Source organism: Channa argus, chromosome 16, assembly GCF_033026475.1.
Source record: "Channa argus isolate prfri chromosome 16, Channa argus male v1.0, whole genome shotgun sequence".
Classification (NCBI taxonomy): Eukaryota; Metazoa; Chordata; class Actinopteri; order Anabantiformes; family Channidae; genus Channa; species Channa argus.
Window position 1 is genome coordinate 17,982,094 of NC_090212.1, and position 19,902 is coordinate 18,001,995.

The 19,902-nt window shown below is 40.0% G+C and overlaps 2 protein-coding genes across 10 annotated transcripts in view; one reads left to right on the forward strand and one right to left on the reverse strand.

The window, feature by feature from the left end:
* Positions 1-12,901, forward strand: part of pacs2 (phosphofurin acidic cluster sorting protein 2) — a 49,901-nt gene extending 37,000 nt beyond the window's left edge. Inside the window, exons 4-26 of one of the 7 annotated variants that reach the window (XM_067479227.1) lie at positions 600-725; positions 2,040-2,202; positions 2,484-2,557; positions 2,774-2,851; positions 3,653-3,712; positions 3,857-4,011; positions 4,290-4,380; positions 4,831-4,902; positions 5,129-5,253; positions 5,663-5,795; positions 5,909-6,013; positions 6,146-6,252; positions 6,349-6,503; positions 6,688-6,798; positions 6,972-7,080; positions 7,781-7,813; positions 9,632-9,676; positions 10,404-10,446; positions 10,580-10,622; positions 11,119-11,254; positions 11,448-11,681; positions 11,898-12,011; positions 12,474-12,901. In XM_067479227.1, coding sequence (XP_067335328.1) covers positions 600-725; positions 2,040-2,202; positions 2,484-2,557; positions 2,774-2,851; positions 3,653-3,712; positions 3,857-4,011; positions 4,290-4,380; positions 4,831-4,902; positions 5,129-5,253; positions 5,663-5,795; positions 5,909-6,013; positions 6,146-6,252; positions 6,349-6,503; positions 6,688-6,798; positions 6,972-7,080; positions 7,781-7,813; positions 9,632-9,676; positions 10,404-10,446; positions 10,580-10,622; positions 11,119-11,254; positions 11,448-11,681; positions 11,898-12,011; positions 12,474-12,483 — 2,322 coding nt within the window. In that variant the 3' untranslated portion in view covers positions 12,484-12,901. Of the gene's footprint in view, positions 1-599; positions 726-2,039; positions 2,203-2,483; positions 2,558-2,773; positions 2,852-3,652; positions 3,713-3,856; positions 4,012-4,289; positions 4,381-4,830; positions 4,903-5,128; positions 5,254-5,662; positions 5,796-5,908; positions 6,014-6,145; positions 6,253-6,348; positions 6,504-6,687; positions 6,799-6,971; positions 7,081-7,780; positions 7,814-9,631; positions 9,677-10,403; positions 10,447-10,579; positions 10,623-11,118; positions 11,272-11,447; positions 11,682-11,897; positions 12,012-12,473 lie in introns of those variants that run through there. The other 6 variants (XM_067479221.1, XM_067479222.1, XM_067479224.1 and 3 more) reach the window with 6 other exon arrangements.
* Positions 11,499-18,529, reverse strand: LOC137101193 (tubulin-specific chaperone A-like). Of its 3 annotated transcripts, XR_010911001.1 has the most exons (5): positions 18,310-18,518; positions 17,261-17,366; positions 15,774-15,860; positions 11,746-11,905; positions 11,499-11,638 (listed from the first exon to the last, which is right to left on the reverse strand). XR_010911001.1 is itself a non-coding variant. In XM_067479267.1 (4 exons), the coding sequence occupies exons 1-4, from the start codon at positions 18,360-18,362 to the stop codon at positions 15,042-15,044; spliced, it is 363 nt and encodes a 120-aa protein (XP_067335368.1). In that variant the 5' UTR covers positions 18,363-18,529; the 3' UTR covers positions 13,418-15,041. The 3 variants fall into 3 exon arrangements, 2 of the variants coding, with proteins under 2 accessions (XP_067335368.1, XP_067335369.1); XM_067479267.1 differs by lacking the exons at positions 11,499-11,638; positions 11,746-11,905 and adding an exon at positions 13,418-15,158 and having other exon boundaries at positions 18,310-18,529; XM_067479268.1 differs by lacking the exons at positions 11,499-11,638; positions 11,746-11,905 and adding an exon at positions 13,418-15,122 and having other exon boundaries at positions 18,310-18,481.
* Between the last annotated feature and the right edge of the window lie 1,373 nt (positions 18,530-19,902).

Sequence of the window (19,902 nt, forward strand, 5' to 3'; positions counted from 1 at the left end):
ACTACGGGCATTTTAGTGTCACCGATGAACCTAACAGCAACATGCAAACTCCACACAGAAAGGCCCAGATCCGACTACTTTCTATCTGGGAGGCGGCAGCGCTAACAGAACAGAATTCTCTCTCTCAAAAAGCTTTGCGCCTGACATGAAAATTTTAATAGAACAAATAATTGAATGGTAAAATTTTTAATAAAATCCAATTTAGATTTTTTTTAACCCACAGAATCACTTTTTTGTGCCTTTATTTTCGTGTTTTTACATCAATTTGTGTCTTTTGAGGTCTGTTTACGTTTTTTTGGGTTATTTTTAACCATTTTCGTTATAATGTTGTGTTAAACTTTTCCCTTTTTGTTGTTGGGTGACGTCTCTTTTTGGTCATGTTTTAATACTGGTTTGATAATCGTGTTCACACAGGCACAGAAAAATAAAATCAGGCAACATAAACACAGACATGTTTTATAAATAAGATCAATTCATAGTTGGCTTTGGTGTTTTTCATGGTATTTATTGACTATAAATATAATAACAAAATAGTATCTAAGCAACTATGTTTTAGGTGATTGCTATTTTCTGTTTTTTCTTGTTTGTTCCACCTTCAGTACCCTCACTTCTTAAAACGAGAAGGAAACAAACTGCAGATTATGCTCCAAAGGCGCAAAAGATACAAGAACCGAACTATCCTGGGCTACAAAACTCTTGCAGTTGGATCAATTGACATGGCTGAGGTACTTTTTGATTGCTGTGCCTTTATTTGTCTCAGATATAATGACCTCAGACTGCACCATAACTTTCAACCACACAGTAGAAGCAACAGCTTTGCTTAGGAGCCATTTTTACCTTCTAATAGTCTGAAAACAATGCATTTTTTAAAAGATGGCTTTCTGGTTTGATTTAACCTTCCTTTAAATGCTGAAGATGTTTCAAACGTCTTTAGAAAAAGGCTTAAGTTAATTCACCTCAGACACAGGTTGATGTGTTTTAAGAAATCCTAGAATACACAGATCAGTGACTGGCTTTCGGGTGAATAGGCGTCATTGCAGTCGATGCTGATGCACTAAGGAGTCCCCATATGGATGACAAAGCTCAGTGGAACTTATTAAGGTCACATCTCAACAGCTGAGAGATGGAAAAATAACACATTTTGGCACCTGGGAGGGGAAAAAAAAAGCAGAAATGCGGTGTTGTAACTCGTTTTTTTAGCAGCAACAAGCCTCCAATAAAACACACCACTGAGGACAGAGCATAAATTAGCCCATGTGATCTTATGGGGCTGAAGTAGAACAGATTTGGGGCAGCGCTGTTCTGTCTTGGGTTAGTGATGATAGCCCCTTGAGTGGCTCCTTAAGTACAGCTCATAAAAAGTGTCACTCCTTGTTTCACTACTGTGCTTCTGAGCAAAGGCCTGAACCTGCAGGTCGTCCTTCAGTGCAGCTTCTTAGTCTGTTTCAAACAAACAAACCAAAAAATAAAAATAAAAAAAGGTTCCGAAAGTAAGGAGAGACAGAGAAGCACCTTTATATTAAAAACAATGCAATTAAAATGCTCTTACATACAGGCACAGTAGGAAATCACAGCATGAAGCGTGAAGCAGATGTGCAGCTACACTAGCTCTGACAAAATCTGCCTCTCGGGATCTTGAAAGTGTAGTAACAGGAAGTCACAGTTTTTTGTCTTTGCACTTTTTGTCATGAACATAAAAAAACAAGATAATTGGTGTTAATTGTAAAGCTTTAGAGGTGAAGCTATGGGGGTTGGGTTACCTTTTGTCAAAGCCAGGCTTCCTGTTTCCCCCATTTCTCTAAACTAAGCAGAGGTACATTAGAGACGCGTCAGACTAACCTCCTGCCAATAAAGTGTATTTCTCAAACTTCTATGTTGCGACTTTCCAGAATCTTCTTTTAAAGAAAAACTGGACTCTGAATTATGGGGAAAATAAAAAGAAAAGAACTGCGAAGTCAGCTTAAATCATTGCAAATCTTTCCTTCTCTCGGCTCTCTCGAGTTGTGCCTCTGCATCTCTTACCTTTTCACTTCTCTCAGGTGATGCAGCAGCCAACAGAGGGAGGCCAGGTCCTTCCTCTGTGCAGCAACCAGAAAGACTTGCTGGGGAAGGTGGCTGAGATCTGGATCTTTTCCCTGTCCAGTCAGCCAATAGACCACGAGGAGGCAGCTCTGCAGGAAGGACAGAAGATCAAATGCTCGGGTAAATTTTGCCTCTCGTTACCCCTGATGTTCTGAGCTTCAAACAGCACGAAGCCATCACAGTCATCTAATATGCTCGATGGGCTAAACAGGGCAGAGATCACAGGGTTCATTGTGTGCAGTAAGGGAATAAGAGTAAGGTAGCACACAGCTCTGTGTGTACTTTACATCATGTATATTTATAGCCTGGCTGCATATAAAATTTAAAAGCATCATTAAAAAATACATGAGGCATCTTTTTTCTTCACAGCCTTTAATCTTTCTCCCTGTCTTCTCCTTTAGACAACTACTCAGAGGAAGAGTACGAGAGCTTCTCCTCAGAGCAGGAGGCCAGCGACGACGCCGTGCAGGGACAGGTAAGACCAGCCAGAAATCACAAACGGAGACAAACTGACTTTTATGGGCTTTGAGGTGACATTATCTTCCTCAGCGGCACGTTGAATGACATTAATTCACTAAGTCGTGGCGTGCTCTTTGAATAAAACATGCACTGTCTTAATTTGCTAAGGAAAATGTGAAGGCGTGCAAGTGGAAATAATGCAGCGTCTCCTGCTTGTTTGCCTTGTTCCCAGGATCTGGAGGACGATGAGTATGATGTGAGGAAGCCAAAGAAGCAGAGAAGAATTGTAAGGACTCCATCCATGACCAGAGTAAGGGTGGAGAATGCTTTCATACACTCAACTAGAATAAAAGGCACACGGTGCATTTAAAGTATCTCAGCAAGGCCACTGCGAACCTCTAGAGCAGCTTCCTGACCATGTCATATGTCTCTGCTCACTTATTTATCTTGTTCTATTTTCAGTTTATTTTCCTGTTCACAAGATGTAGCTTACATTTGGAGAAACTTCATTTTGCGCACATGTAGAATCTGGTTTTGATGTTAGATTTCCCGCTGCCTGAACTAAGGGAGGATGAAACCCACCTTCTCTTACTTAAGCTTAGCTGGTGTGTCGAGAACTAAAGAGGTGGTAACGCAGTGAGCTTCCTTTGACTAACTTACTGTAGATTTGTGCAGTGGTAGACAAACAGAGGCCTGTGCATCACATCCAGCCCTGCAGCAGCCAGATTGCTGTAGAAACTGGCTAGTGCTATTGTCTTGAAAGTGAGCGTTCAGTATTTTCTATAAAGAGGTGAGTGCATGTTTTAGTACACGCACTGCAGTGGTTTCTGCTGCTAAAATAAACACTATTTAAGTTTTTTTTTGTTTTTTCTACCCAGTGATGATTTATTGATGGTGTTAACTGAGCAGATACTGGAGCTAAAAGGCCCAGGAAACACATGAGACATAATGTTGCGTGATCTTTGATTTACATGAGCGCACACATCAAAATGGGTGAAATTACTAAAGCTAAGAAGCTGTGGCTGTTAGGTCTGTGCTGGGTTACTGTGTAGTAAATCATATCTAGGTCACAAACTGACTGGTGTTTTTTTTTTTTTTTCTAAATCTTTAGCAGCAGAACTTTAAGCAGAGGGTGGTGGCTCTTCTGAAGCGGTTCAGAGTTACAGATGAGGTGAGAGTTTCCGTCTGGGGATTTAGTTTTCTCTTGTGACTTGGCTGTTGAGCTGCTAAGACACCACTGCTGTAATACCTGAGCTGTAATATCAGTGTGACGGTTCCTGTGTGTGTGTGTGTGTGTGTGTGTGTGTGTGTAAAGGTGTTGGACTCGGAGCAGGACCCTGCAGAGCAGCCTCCTGAGGTGGAAGAGGAGGATCTGGACCTGGACAGTGTGGAGTTTGAGAACCCCAGTGACAGTGGGCCAGACCTGGATGACGATGATAGCGTCATCAGTACACCCAAACCCAAACTCAAGTGAGTGATGAGGATGTGTATCTTTATTTGGAGTTTTTTGATAGATTTGATGGATTTATTGTTGTTTGAACCTTTAGCACGCTGTCACAGACTAATGTTGACTTAAATCCTGAATTTTAACATGTTTGTGAGGGAGCATTTTAAACCGTTTTGCACAAAATTCAGCATATTTTCATGTCAGTATTTAAAAATAATAAAAATACAAATGTTGTTGTTTTCTTGTTATTTATATTTTGGAAGTTGAGCCACTTCACTTCACGCTGTTTTTTCTCTCTCAGGCCATATTTTGAGGGTGACTCCATCTCCAGCACTCAAACTGAGGTTGTCAGCATCTTCAGCACCCGGAGCCACAGGGAGCCTCCCAGCCCGGTGAGGCCAAGAGCCACTCCAAGGCTCTGCCAAATCCAGTCCTAAGTGACTTCCGCAGGATATTCAGTGTTGTCATATGCTTTGTGTTGTGAGCTTTGAATGCATCCCTGCTCCTTCTACATGAACAAACTTGATTACTAATAACAGTGAAACAGCTGGAGACAGAGCAGTGAATCACTAAACTGCGCTGTGATAACTCATGAGTTTATCAACCAGAGCAAGATGTTCATTTCCCTGTTTAGAGGAATCTTTTCACTCAAGCGCAAACGAGTAAACTTTCACTTCTCTGATTATATAATGTTATTCACTATTTTGTTCATCACGCTGTTCGGCTTCTGCTCAACGCTGTGTGCATCATGAGATAAAACAGAGCCTTTCTTTTGGTCAAACCAAAGTTTCTGGGACCAAAACCAGCTAATGTTTATTATTCTTCTCACTGTCTTGTTTCAGATGGACCCAGATAAAACCAAGAGCAGTGGGGCCAAGTTTTCAGAAGACAGCGTGTCTGAAAATGTCTGCTATGTGAGTATGAAAGCTGTGAGACCCCACTAACTGGCATCACTGTTATTATGCAGGTCAATATCTTGGGGAAATTAGCCCTTAAGCCCTTTTTCAGTACTAAATCAGTTAAAGTATTTTGGGTATGGAAAGGTTTGTTATATTGTTTTGAAGAGAAAAATACATAAACTCGTGTCAGCTCTTAACTCATGAATCTTGTACTGTCTTGCTGTTTTTGTTTTTCCCTCAGGAGCAGCCAGAAGCAGTGACTCCGACCACAGAGCTGGAGATGGACAACATGGACACGTTTTTAGAGAGACTGCCGCCAAGTGGAAAAATGACCAAGACAGAGTCCCTCATCATATCATCCAACAGGTCGGCCTACTGTAAACCTGCATCGTTTAGAAATGACGAACATTTTAAAAACACTGATATAGTGCATTCAGTTAATTTGAAAGCCAACTCGGGGAAAAAAACGAGTTTACACTGATTGAGCATCTGTGGAATGTGCTGGGTAAAAAGATCCATGGAGGCTCCTGACAACTTACAGGGTTTATGCTGATATGCTGTTGCTAGACTCCAGACGCACATTAAGAGGTGGAGTCAGTGCCTGAGCAGGTCGGATCTGTTTTGGCAGCAAAAGAGAGACTTACACAATATTAGACAGATGGCTTTAATGCTGCGGCTCATGCGGTGCATTTCTTGTTGTGGACGATTACATCATTACCTCTACTTCTAACATCCCTGTCCTCCATCTCTCTTCCCCTGTGGCTCTCATTTTCAGGCAGGAACCTAAGTTGGCAGGGAGGCGAGGCAGAAGCACGTCGCTGAAGGAGCGCCAACCCAGCAAGCCGCAGAATGAGAGGGCCAACAGCTTGGACAACGAGCGGTCGCAGGACACTCGCCACCACCTACAGGTAAAAGCTGCAGAAACAACTAAACCAGAAGGAAAGATTCAGAGTTGCCACAGTTGTGTCGGGAATTTGGACTATGGTGCTCATTTTAATCATTCTCTTTGTTGCCTCTCAAGATCCCAAGAAAAACAGTGTATGACCAACTAAACCAAATCCTGGTCTCTGACAACCAACTCCCTGACAGCATCATCCTTATCAACACATCAGACTGGCAGGGCCAGGTGAGAGCAAAGTCGTTATTATCATAACTTACCCTCTTGGTTACAAATATTTTATATGTGGTATATTTGACATTAGCTCAGCGGTTTCTCATTTTAACTCCCGCCTGTTCATTTTTTCCCCCTACCCCTCAGTATCTTTCAGATTTGCTGCAAAACCAAAATTTACCAGTGGTGTGCACGTGCACCACGGCCGACATCCAAGCTGCTTTCAACACCATCGTGTCCCGAATACAGAGATTGTGAGTCCGCATGTCACATCAAACATTCACTGTAACCCACGAGAGCAAACAGCCACTGTATAGTCGGTTAAGTGTGAAGTTTTTTTCCCCCTGCAGTTGCAACTGTAACTCCCAGACGCCCATTCCCATAAAGATAGCTGTGGCTGGGGCTCAGCACTACCTCAGTGCTGTTCTGAGACTTTTTGTGGATCACCTTTCACATAAAACCCCTGACTGGCTCGGCTACATGAGGTTCCTCATCATCCCCCTAGGTTAGCAACAGCCCATCGTAAATATATGTAAAACAAAACAAGACGGAAAAAATAAAACGCTCTACTTGCTGGTAAAATCAGGTTGGACAAATCTCATAGCCCATGTCCAGAGTTTTTGTTAGTTTGTTTTTTTAAAATCACATTTAAGCTAAATTGTGCTTTGAATATTTCTCTTTGCCTTTAGGTGCACATCCAGTCTCCAAATACCTTGGCACGATTGACTATCGATACAACAATTTGTTCCAGGACACTGCTTGGAGGGACCTCTTCCACAAGCCAGAGGCACCTATTATTGGTGGGCCGTTGTGTTTCAGTCATCGCTTTGTTTTGAATCCGGGAAAATACTTTTTGCTGCAAACCTACAAGATTTAAGTTCATTCAAAAGCTGAATGAAATTATATGTAGCTTGCTATGCATTCGGTAGAAGTTGCTGTAGTATTGCTGTGATCCTTTGTGTGTCTTTTGCAGCCCAGGAAAACCCAGATGTAGTGTCAAGGGTAACTCAGTACATGGTGGGAGCTAATGGAGCTCACCAGCTGCCAATCGCAGAAGCCATGCTCACCTACAAGCAGAAGAGGTATTTTTAAGGGTTTTGCCTTCATTTAATAACAGACCTGATTTCTTAAAAACGTTGTTTTTTCTAACAAATGCTTCTAATGCATTTTTTTTTGTTTTTCCAAAGGGGGATTGAAAATTAAAACGTTGACTCCATCCATGAACAATTCATGCTACATTAGCAGCCCAATCAAAAACATTCAGGACAGCTTTGGGATACTCATGCAGGCAAATTATGAAGCAAAAGAACTCAAAGCTGTAGTTTCACAATAACAGACAAAAAGGTGGCATTTATATAATTAGACAGGAACCTTATATTGATAGTAAGCGAAAATTACAATTTGGACTTTTTAGGCTTTTTAGGATTATAAACAACTGCATGGAGTTTTCTTAATTTAAAATTTAAGCAACTTCAGAGAGTTAACTCGATTATTTAAACTGATAACAGAAACACTGACTCTTGCTAAATTACCAAAAAAAATTATTTTTAACTAACTAACTTCTATCTTGGTCACATAATTGTAAAATTGCTAATTTAACAAAATATATTGAAAACAACACGCAAACACGTACGGTAAATGTTTTCAACCCCCCTTTGAAAGAAAAGGTTAAACTCTTACAAATGTGGGGTTTGTGTCTGTCCTCTAAACATCACTGTCTTTCCATCACTGTGTGTGTGAATAACACGATTTATCTTTTTGTTCTGTTTTCTTTCTTTGAAGGAAAAAGAGCTTTCATTTTGATTTTGCAGTAAGGTATTGTTGTCGATTGAGTTTGTTTCTCACCTAGCCTAGTGATTCATGTGCTTTTTGTATGTTGGAGCCATTTCCCCTTGAAACTTCTCAGCCTTTCTTGGAGCTTGCCACTTTTTACAGCTGACTAGAAAGTATTATTTTTTCTTCTCCCTATTAACATCCAGAGCCCTGAGCTTTCAAGAGATGAGATCTAATTCTCCCTAACACAGCTCAGAATTTAAAAAAAACGGAGACAGTTCGGTTTGAGATTTCTTGAGCAAATTAAAGCTGCACCAGGTCAATGTTTTATCACCTGAGATAAGAGAAGGAATATGTTATAAAATAAAGTAATTAGATTTTTAGATGGTCTAGTGATTACTAACCGGCCAGACAAATGTCAGGGTTTCAAGATTTTGGGGTCAAATGCAAAATGATCTGGTGCAGCTTTAATCGCTCAGCAAGTACTCCACATTTAAAGGCTTCTGCTTCTTAAAGGTGTAGTTCATTTTGGTAAATATGCTCATTTGCTTTCCTGGTGACATGTAATGAATTGGTGAAAATAATGCTACCCTCGTATTACGTCATTGAATGTGAGGGTACAGCCAGCAGCCTATTAGGTTCATACTTCAGCATACAGACATGAGAGTGGGATTCATCTTCTAATTTGCAGGAAAGCAAATAAGCTGTTTTTTTCATTTTATGTCAAACTACCTTTAATGCTCAATGTGTGGGTCGTGCTACAAAGACAAGCTGGTCAGAAATTCAACCTAGTGTGTGTACAGGTCTTGTTGTGGTATCCACAGGCATTTTGACAAAGATGGATAATTCTGAGGGCAGTTTTCACTAATAAGCTATCAAATGTCTGATGAAGAGAAATATGCTGAATAAGTGGCAGGACACCAAATATCAACTCTATCCTACTTCCTTTTTTTGGTTTTTTTTCCTCCCTGCTGTTTCCTCTCTCATCTCCATGTGCTTCTGGCAATTCGTGTCTATGTTTCTCTTATTCATCCCGAGTGATGTAGAAAAAGCCTGCACAGTGTTAGTAAAGCCACAGTGTCAAAGTGCTGCTAACACTCTCTTCTATAATTTTGTTAGCCTTCAGGATCAGTGTATTCTAGTAGCTTAGTCTAATACCAACAATAAATGTATCATTATTTATTGTCTTAATGCTAGTGGGCATGTTTTAAATGTTTTAAAAAACATTTTTAAATACATATAAAGAAAATATGTAATGCAAACCAATAAGCAGTACAATTGCAGTACAAATGCAACAGAGCTGAGTGTGTTTGTATTGCATGTGGTGCGAAACTTCTGTTCTGCTACATTAAGCATCAACTAATGTAAACCATTATAATGAATTTTCAATTAATTAAAATAAATGTTTTCCTGCAATTTAGTAGCAATATTCATGAAAAATATTTTGTGAAAAACTTGATTTAGAAAGGCTTTATTGATTATGCTGGCAATTTGTTTGCATTATATAATGTAAAAATTGTATTTTGGGCTGTGATTTTCTGTAATATACACAAAAGGTAGCATTTAATCTAAATGCAGAATTAGTATTGACAGAGATGCAGGACTTGACCTGAGAGCATGCCTTATGCACATAGATAAACTGTCCTTTCACATAGATTAATATGCATGTGCACCTTTCAACTGATGACATCACATACGTAACCCAGTTTGTGGCAGAAGTCCTGTATTCTGCCATAATCACTCACGTGCCAGGCGGACATCTGGCTGTCTGTCTCTGGCTGCTCTAAAGCTGAGCAGAAATGTGTTATGTTGGGAAAACAAGCCCTTCTCTCTCTCTCTCTCTCTCTCTCTCCTCTGTAGTCTCTCTGTTTCTTCCCTGGGGGGGCGATGGCAGGTTTCTTCAAGGCAAGAGCAACAACCTTTCATGTTATCAGTCGTCTTGACATTTAGAAATCATAGACCTTCGGTACTGTAGAACTCCATTTAGGCTATTTTTCTGGCCACTGCCAGTAAAATAGTTCATACTGTGGAAGGCTTGTAAGTGAACTGTAGTCATGCACCGCCACTTACAGGTTGTGCATGGAACCAAAGAGGTTTTTTGGATTGAGGTTGGTGCTCTTCCTTCTCATCCACTTCTTTATGGTAGCTTATTCGTTGCCCTGGTGGACTTGCTGCCCCTTGAATGCCCTTCTGACTGTGGTTTGGTACATCCAGTCTGTCTCTGAAATGATTGGATTGGCCATGACTTTATCGAGTGTTTGCATGTTTTCTTGCTGCATCTTCAGCTACAATCGGGCCTGCAGTCCAAAAGCAAACCTGTTTTAATTGAGATGGAAATTCTGGCAGTAAGTGCAGCATGCTGTGGTGATTCTGCTTGTGGGAAGAGAAACTTGCATACACTCTATGCAATGGAAGACGACTGTATTTCCAGATGAGAAACTCTGGAAATCATCACCATTAATTACTAGGTGTCAATGCTACTAACTGTAGATACTGTCTTTGAATCGTATTCTTTTATGATATTTTACTTTTCGCGTTAACTTATTGTTGTTTCTCTTTTATCGTGATATGGTTATTTTCTTGCCTCCTTTTAACATGACCTCTGCTTTGGCTTCTGCTGCCTCACCCACAGCCCTGATGAGGACTCCTGTCAAAAGTTCATCCCTTTCATTGGGGCAAGTATCCTTCTCTTCCTTAACAATCAGCTGTAAATGGCTTCAGCCTTAGTTCAGCTGCTGTTGAATCTGTTGGATGTAGAATTAGTGGTTTAAAGAAGCATCTTTCCCCTCTTTCTTTTTAATTCCTCAGACGGTGAAAGTTGGTATTGTGGAGCAAACGTCTGCAACATCAGGTAAGCTTGTCGTGGTATAATTTACAGTATAAGATGTTTAAAGACATTTAAAGACAAGTACGTCCTATAAAAAACAGTTTTTGCATTTGTTGCGTATAATAGCTGTATCCTGCAAGTGTTTCAGTATGTTGTCAACGAAATTGTTAATTTCTTAGATTTACCCGTCTTCTCAGTGCATTAATAGGCAACAATAAAAAGTAACTTTGGATGCACAAATTAGATATCAGTGATCTGTGCTGTATAACCATAACCTGCATGACTGAGAATCATGTTATAGATTTGGCATTTGAGTTATGATACATTCTTGATTTTTTTTTTTAATGTAAATTAGGACATCATCTAGTTACACACCACTAATTTAATTTAAGATTATCTTGTGCTGAATAGGTTGCATGTTTTATGATGATTCAAAATAATTTTGCATCCAGCTGCCCATTGCCCACTATTACTCATAGCTTGTTTGCAGAATCACCTTGTGTATTGCTCCCTCTCCCAGGAGACTCTGATGATGCAGCACCCCAGGGTTCTTTGCTGCTCTCCTCCACCCCTCCACAAGTATCACCTGCATTTAAAGAAGTATCCCTCACCCCACCCTCATCTCCCTCCATCAATTCCAGCTTCTGTGCTTACAGGTATAATGTGATGCCTGGTGAGAAAACCTTTTTGACTTGTGTCCATAAAGCCTTTTTTGGGGCATTTTCTGTAATTACAATGCAATTTGTCCCTGATAGACTCAGATTTAGATAATTAAAACCTTTAATTATAGTTCATTACATTTTAGATTTTAGGTACAAAGTATTCACTTTGCTGTTTTGTTTTCTGTAGTTCTGGTGGCCAGGCAGAGCTTATGGGACTTCAGGTGGACTATTGGGTGGCTCCAACAGAAAAGAAGAAAGATGTGGAGAAGCGGGACTCCTCCTCCAAAAACACACTGAAGTGCAATTTCCGATCGCTGCAGGTCAGCCGGCTGCCACTGGGGGGTGCAGAGCTGAGTCTGCAGCCCACCATGTCCATGACTGTGGTGACCAAGGAGAAGAATAAGAAAGGTGTGCTGATCAGGTGGACGTGCACATGCATCATTTTGTTTTTGTTTTTTTCGATTATGACACCATGTATTACTTACTGATCAGTGGATAAATGAAGATAAAAGGGAAATAAATTCCTCTTGTAAGTGAACGTTGGAGTTGAGGTCAGATGACAGCACCTCAGGGTGCAAAAAGAGTGTGTAGCTCTCATTTTGTCACAACTTGTGCCTCTGTTGTTTCATTCTGCCAGTCATGTTCCTGCCAAAAAAGAGCAAAGACAAGGAGGTGGAGTCGAAGAGTCAAGTGATCGAAGGCATCAGCCGGCTCATCTGCACTGCCAAGCACCAGCAGACCATGCTGAGAGGTAATCCATGCACAGATCTCCTGCCCCAGTGCATCCTCCAGCACGACTGTTTATAGGTGTCTTTAGAGAGATCGTGGATGTCTTAGTGATCTGTTTTGTTGTAGTTAAAGACAATTAAAACATAAAGACTTAGCTGTCCCCTACACAGAATCAAGCTTAGGAGGCCTCTGCTATTTTTTCCGAGTGAGCAAACATTACTGGGTTGATTTGAACGGATAAGTGGGATCTCTGTAATTCCATTTCAAATTAAATATGACTCCTGACTGTTTATTAAAAAAAATGCAGAACAAAACTTTCCTAATAGGAAATAATACGAGGGCAAAGGCAGATCAAGTAAATCATACACATACTGTATATATCTGCAGGTTCACATGAATACTCATACGAAAGATGCATTCGTTTGTTCACGATAAAGTGTCATTCATTACAACAGTGTGTGTTTTGTGGCTCCCCCTCCTGCAGTGCTGATTGATGGCGTCGAGTGGAATGATGTCAAGTTTTTTCAGCTGGCAGCACAGTGGTCCTCCCACGTCAAACATTTCCCTATCGGGATCTTTGGACACTCTAAAGCCCCTTACCTCACCTAAGAGACTGTGGACAGCTCTCCCTTTTCTCCAATCTCTTTCATGCCAACCGCTCCTAACCCCCGTCCTTATATCATCTTTTTTTTTTCTGCTGTCTTAATTTAAGCTCCTGCTTTCCACTTTTGCATTTGGTCCATTATTTAATCTTTTGCATTTTTGTTTGTTTTTTTTTTTATTTTTTTTTTATATTTATGTTCAAATGTCTTAAGGCAAAGCTACCAAGGCAATATTTCTTTACTCTGCTTTTTAAAAGAAAAATCCTGCTGATGTTTTATAGAATTCAAAAAAAAAAAAAAAACAACACAAGATTTAGAAATGACATTTAACTTTTAACATAGTGCACCAGTTTTTTTATTTGGTAAAGTTGGTTTTGAGCACTTGCCCAGCACAATTAATTAAAATTTAAAAAAAAAACAAGAGCAGCTGCCTTTTAATAAAGTGGAAGAGATGATAGTCATCAGTCTTTCCAACCATGAAGACGACATTTTGGATTGTCCATTCATCCAGACTGAAGGAGGGAAAAAAAAAAAAAGACCTTTGGACTTCTGCACCCAATTAATGTGCAATAAACTAGATACTGTGTGAATGCGATCCTGAATAATAACCTGGCACTGTTAGAAGATTACACACTGCTCTCAGTTGTGGTTTTCACGCAACGTAAACTCTTCTGTTCGTCCTCCTCCTGGTAAACTGGCCTGAAGTTTGAAGAGTTCTGCTTCAAAATGTGACCTAAAATGTCAATAAGTAACCTGCATTTTGTAAATGATTAATAGCACAAAATGAACGAATTTTCTGATGGCTGTGCAAACATAAGAGAATATATAATGTTTTTTTTTTTCCTTTTCAAAAATGCACTTATTTGCTTTTTTGCTAAGGCTAAGCTAGCTAAAAGGCTACACACCACTCTCATGTCTGTATGGTAAATATGAGCTACAGCTAGCTTAGCTTAGCCTCAAGAGTGAAAAGTGGGGGAAACAGCTTCATTAAAACACATGTTGTTCTGCTGTGGTTTAGCTAGAAATAGTCTGGCACATAAATTTGAAATAATCACAGCTTGATGTGTTTTACACTCTGTCTTGGATATAGATCACAAGAAATATTTTTTTCACTTTCAGACAGAGCTATGCTAGCAGTTCCCCACCTTTTAAGTCTTTATGCTAAGCTAAGCTAACCTGGCTCTGATCAAAAGTACCAACATCTGTCAGCCCGCATCTAAATTGCTCACTATTTAAACACATTAGCTCTTATTTCTCTTTTGCAATTCAAATGAAACCCGAGCCAGCCCAGCTGTTTCCTAGCTAAATGTCCACTGTATCGCTACCCAAAATGAGCAAAGTAAACTCTTCTTCCTCAAGCCCCACACTCCATGTTTTGCTATTAAAATAAAAACAAAAAACAAAAAGCAATTGTTACTTTTGCCAAAGGAAACACTCATCAGCTGCAGCTCACTCATACCTGTGTGGTGTTATAGAAGCCTTCATAAAGTAGAAGTGAATGTATTGAAGGTACCTTAATGTAAAGCACTTTTCAATGTTTCAGCAACAGCACAACAGTGGTGACATTGCATATGGTTGATATGCAAAACAAACCAAGTATCTGTACTTTCTCAGTGCTGTCTAATTTCACTTTACGCTTAGTGTGAAGCTTCATTGAACTACGTAGATTTCAGTTTATTAATCTGTGAGGCTAGCCTAGAATATACGTGATGCTAACATTTCAAAAATGTTCCGTCAGTAGAGTCTGCTCAATCTTTAGTTGGCCGTGAAGCATTGAACTAAACCGTATTTTGCTAAAATTTCTGTCAATAGCAATTTCATCATAACTTTTGCCAACTTCTTAATAAGTGCCTAAATTGCTTAGTTTTGACAAATCGATGTGAATTAATATCCCTGGCTAACATGGTGCTGATTCCAGTCTGACGACGACAAAAACATCTCAACACAGTGCATCGATTTCGATTTTGTTTTTTATACCAATTGCAGTCGAGCCTGCTTATGAAAAGGGAGGGAAAATGACAGTCAGGTTTGAATTGATTAAATGTACACTACAGCCCCTTCATGTTGAGCTTACATTTGTTTTTTCTGTATAAAAGATGTTCTGGTTTTTATGTTGTGTCAGGAAAAGCTCGTTAAAAATGTTCCTCTAAAGACTACCACTGTAATCCCAAATGCTGGGAGTAATAAAACTAAAATGTACTCTTCTTTCCATGTGTGAGTTACTATGACATTTAGCTTACTGAACAATTGTGTTACATCGTTGGTGTGGAGGCGATTTAGCAAAATGAAATCCCAACGGTCTTTTCCTAAGTTGAATCTTGGAACATTACATCGCGAACAGAGACAGACTGAAAGGGTTCAGTTTTCCTCCACGGCTCCAAACAAGGCCTGACGAAAGGAACGAAGGTTTAAGTGAGTGAATCTCACAATAAAAACGGAAAGATCAGAAATCATCCTTCGAGCTTGGCTGAGTCCAATACGTTTCTAGCTTCTTTGTACTCCTCTGAGTCGGCCAATTCCTCTTCCGTTTCCTGGAGAGACACAAACAATTGCAAACACACAACATACTGCTGAAATAAAGTATTAAAGCTGCCTAGTTAAGAAGAAATCCAGAAACATTTTTCAAATATAAAAAAGTTAAACCAACCGGTTTTGCTGTCAGTTCATTGTCATAACATTAATTCTCTGAGGTCACATTCTAGTCATGTCTAATCATGATACTGGGATCTAAATGTAGCAGTTAAAGGTTGAATTGCAGGATAATGTGACTGTGTGGTGCTTGTGTCCTTTAATCAAGTGTGAAAGTTCCTGTGGTACTGATGAGCGTCTCCATATGCACCTCTGTCTAAAGTAAGAGAAGTAGGGTGTGGATGAATGACGACAAGGGGACATGTTGCTAATTCTAGCGTCCGGCTCTAATGTGACAGCTGCCTGACAGTTTCTCTGTATTGAGACATGCATACTTGTTTGCTTCTCATCATATGTCTTAATGGGATTAGTGCCCTCTGTGCTTGTACAGACCTGAACATATTTTAATATTTAGTTCACAGAAACCACAAATCCATGGCAATAAGCAGATGTTTTAGACATCTGGCCATATGAAAAGGAAACCAGAGAAATTAGTGGTTTACTGTCGTGTTGTGAGAGGAATGATCTTGATGGTGCTTCCATGTGTAACTTACAAGTAACTGAGACAAATCTGCGTGTGCTACAGCCAGACGGCGATGGCAGTCTGGGATCATCATTCTGGACTCCTGCAACACTTCCATCTGAAACCACACAGAAACCACATCAGTGTCATCACCACCTTCATTACATCAGAATTCCAAACCACTGTAGACAGTATAACAATCCCCTCAGCTAACGTGCATGTTCATTTACAGCATTTCACTGTAGCCTTGTTGCTGACAATGACGTGATGTGTGTCCCACATACACATTGCTGTGGTTGACATCTAACAATCCGGCAGTATGAAAAATGTTATTGAGTTATCGATCGGGCAGAGAGTTTGGCAGCAGGGGACCACCTCGCTGCGACTGCACACTTAGATTAGTAGGTGTATTAATAGGCTAATTAGTAGTAAACAACGTACAACTGAGGATGATAGACCTGAAATTTAGTCATAATTCAAAATATTTGACAGATTTGACGTCATTACACTTCATCCTCACAGTTTATGACAAACATTGTAAATACATCTCACCCAAAATCCCAAATTTCCACCTCATGAGGACAAAGTCAGTAGAGTCCATCCACTAAATTGTACAATGAAGTTTGTGTACGTCCACTGATGACCCTTTAAAAAGTTAAAAACGTTGCAGACACTTTTCACAAACCGTTAAAGAGCTTTAAGATGGCATTAATACATCAACAAGGTGTCACACAAAGTTTCAAACCCGACATTGTTTTTTTCTAGTGCACACGATGGGTGGGGGCAAGCACACAGAGAAAACAGTGCAGGATATGGGCCAGTGATCTGTTAAGGACACCAAATTACCAGCATGTGTCAGTACTTATCAAACTCCTCTAAAGTAACATGATTACATCTGCATCAAGCAAATTACAAAATCACTAATGATCCTCCTCTCAAAACTATAATTCTTCCTCATCGTCATGGACTGAGCTCACATGAACAAGAGGCTACTCAAGTCATCGAGATACAATTCACTACCTAACAATGAGGGTAAAAACTGTTTGCTTACTATGGGAATTTAAAGTAAGACACATTTGTTATACAATATCCAGGAAGTGAAAGACTCATGTAGAGGTGATTTTACTCGTATTTAATGGTCCAACAATTATTCAACCCCCAGATCATTGAACGTTTTTTTGTATTCTACAATTCCACAAACACATTCACGAAACAACTCCATCAAACAAGTTTCTCAAAGTGATTCCTAATGCCACAGAACACATTTCTCAAAGTCTGGTTAAATCCACAGAACACTGTTAGAAACCACGTGCCTCCACAGCCTTGTTGCGGTCTCGACGATCTTGTAGTCAGTTCCTTTGCTCCAGTTACTGTCGCTCTTGTAACAAAACCATTGGTATACATCGTTTCCTTGACAACTAGTTAATAAACTTAAAAGGTAAACTCAAGGCAAAACATAAAAGGCAAACGTCAAAGCCAAAAAAAAAGGAAACCCTGGTTGGCTCATAGAACTCATACCTGTTTCCTGATGACATAATCATCCCCTGCCTCTGCTTTCAGGCGCTGAACCTTCTCCTCCTGCTGCTTTGCTTCAGTTTTGTATGCAAACTCCTCTTTCACCAGCCTGTAGAGAACAGGAAGAGAGGAATACACAGTTCATCCTTACAGGCAGTCACACGGTGTCGTGCCATCAAACATGACGTAAATGCACAGGTTTCTCAGACTGATAATACAGGGCAAACCACAAAAAGGGGGGCTGTGATGGTCACCTTTTCTTTACAATGGTATCTATCTTCATTCTCTGCAACGTTTCTCTGACTAAGGGGACACAGTGAGATCATCTGAGAACTCCATTATATAAAAAGGGAGAAGGAGAAAAGGGGAAAATAAGATTTAAAGGAGGGATGGTGGGCTTAGGTGAAACACTGGATAGAGGGGAAACAAGATTATGAAGAAACAGAAAGCAATGAGTTTGTACGTTTAAAGCAAAAGCCTTGATTAAAGGTTCGTGTCATGGTTGTACATCTTGATCAAGAGCAAGTGACATGTAGTACCCCCCCCCCCCCCCCTTTAATGTACCAGCAAACTTTATCTGCCATTTAAAAAAAGTTTTTACAGTATTAAAAATAACGTTTCTTCATCTATATCAAAGACTTTATCTTGTATGTAGACTTTATATAGACTTGGATAAGACTTTATCTTCAGGCATTAGTTGAAAATGCTTTTTAAAAAGATATGTCAGATGCTTGGAGCAACCTACCTACCAAGTACCATGAAAAGCTATATGAAAGAATGAATGTTAATCTTTCTAGGACGTTAATGTTTCTCATTAATATACTCGACAGTTTCGGCAACAATACTAGCCAAGAAGGCAAGCGCTTCTTAGCGTTGTGTTACCCATCAAGCTAACAGGCAGCTAGCATCGTTCAAGCAACAGTAGCTGTCGGCTCAATATGAACTTTTATTATATTGCAACGTTATTTCTACTGTTGGGGATCTTGCATTATTGTACTAGACGGCTTAAGAAGCCAAACGTAGCTATACATGAAACGCAAACACAGTTTTACCTTTTAACGATTCCTGTTTTAATCTTAATTTGCCGTATCCTAGGATCAGCCATGGTCGTAAGCTATGTGATGTTTGACACTTTTAAAACAACGGTGAACCAGTGAAAGTCGGGGAGAGTTCGTCGCCGCTGCCTCTTCTTCTACTACTATTACTGATCTTGATCTTCTTCGGGGTTTTTAGCAGCCGCATCTCATGTGTTGCCTTGCTGCCATCTTCTGGTTTTATCCTCCCCCTACAAATACTAATTTATATTTCATTTTTTGTCCAATTGTCCTTTATCCAGTGACTTCACGCCAAAGCGGATCACTGTCCGCATGTTGAGTTGGCAGTTTTTACACCGGATGCCCTTCCTGACGCAACCCTCCCCAATTTCGACCGGGCTTGGACCGAACCATGGTTTACCGGGCTGTGGTTCGTGGGCTACAGCCGCCCCTTTCCCTACATATACTGTACCCTTATATATTCTGGATATATATATATATATATATATATATATATATATATATATATATATATATATATATATATATATAGATAGAGAGAGAGAGAGAGAGAGAGAGAGAGAGAGAGAGAGAGAGAGAGAGAGAGAGAGAGAGAGAGAGAGAGAGAGAGAGAGAGAGAGGGAGAGTGTCAACGAGTTCAACGAGTGTTGAATGCGGGGTTAAAGGACATACTGGAGCTAAATAATCAATGTAGAGGTGCAGTATTCAATTTATAAATATATATAAGGGAATAGTATTACGTGATACGATTACGTAATACTATAACCTTATATATTTCCTTGTTATCTCCACTCATCCATCGTGTCCTCTCTCTCAGCTATGTACTTCCTACACTTTAACATATGCTCCACCGTCTCTCTCTCTCTTCACAAAGTCCAGTCTGATGTTTCCCTATTAAGTGAAGAGTATTACATATATAACTGGCCTATTCGTATCCTGGTCATTGCCACCTCATCCTTTCTATTTCCTCCCATGCTCCTTGTGGACCTAAAACTTGTTCTGGATGGAGTACAATTGTCTACCCTTCGTTTCCTGATGCCAGTACTGCTGCCACTCTTTGTTAATTTCTTCCCATGAAATGTTGTTTTCCTTCCATCTTTGAAAGTGTAATATTGACCTACATTTATCTGTTTAACAGCTTGATTTGCCAACCTATCAACTGTCTTTTTCCCTACAATGCCTATGTGGGCAGGGACGCATGTCTTACTACAGCAGAGTGTATCCTCAATGCTTCCATCAATAAGTCTTGCCGGCACCTTGATGTACCTGATCTAATACTGGACAGAGCAGAGACAGATTCAGTGCATTTCATAACCAGGTTGGGTCTTGTTTGCTGCAGCCAGTCAAGGGCTACCACAATGGCATATAGCTCAACTGTGTGCACATTCAGAGAGTTTGATGTCCTTCTGGCGATATGTACTCCTTGAGATGGGACTTTGACTGCAGCTCTAGTTACACCTTTTACTGGATCTTTTGACCCGTCCGTAAAAATCTGAATGTATCCCGGATATCTAGTTTCTGTGTGGTTATACAAATCACGCACCAAATCACTAGTATAATGTTTTATTTCTACATCTACAATTAGTGTTT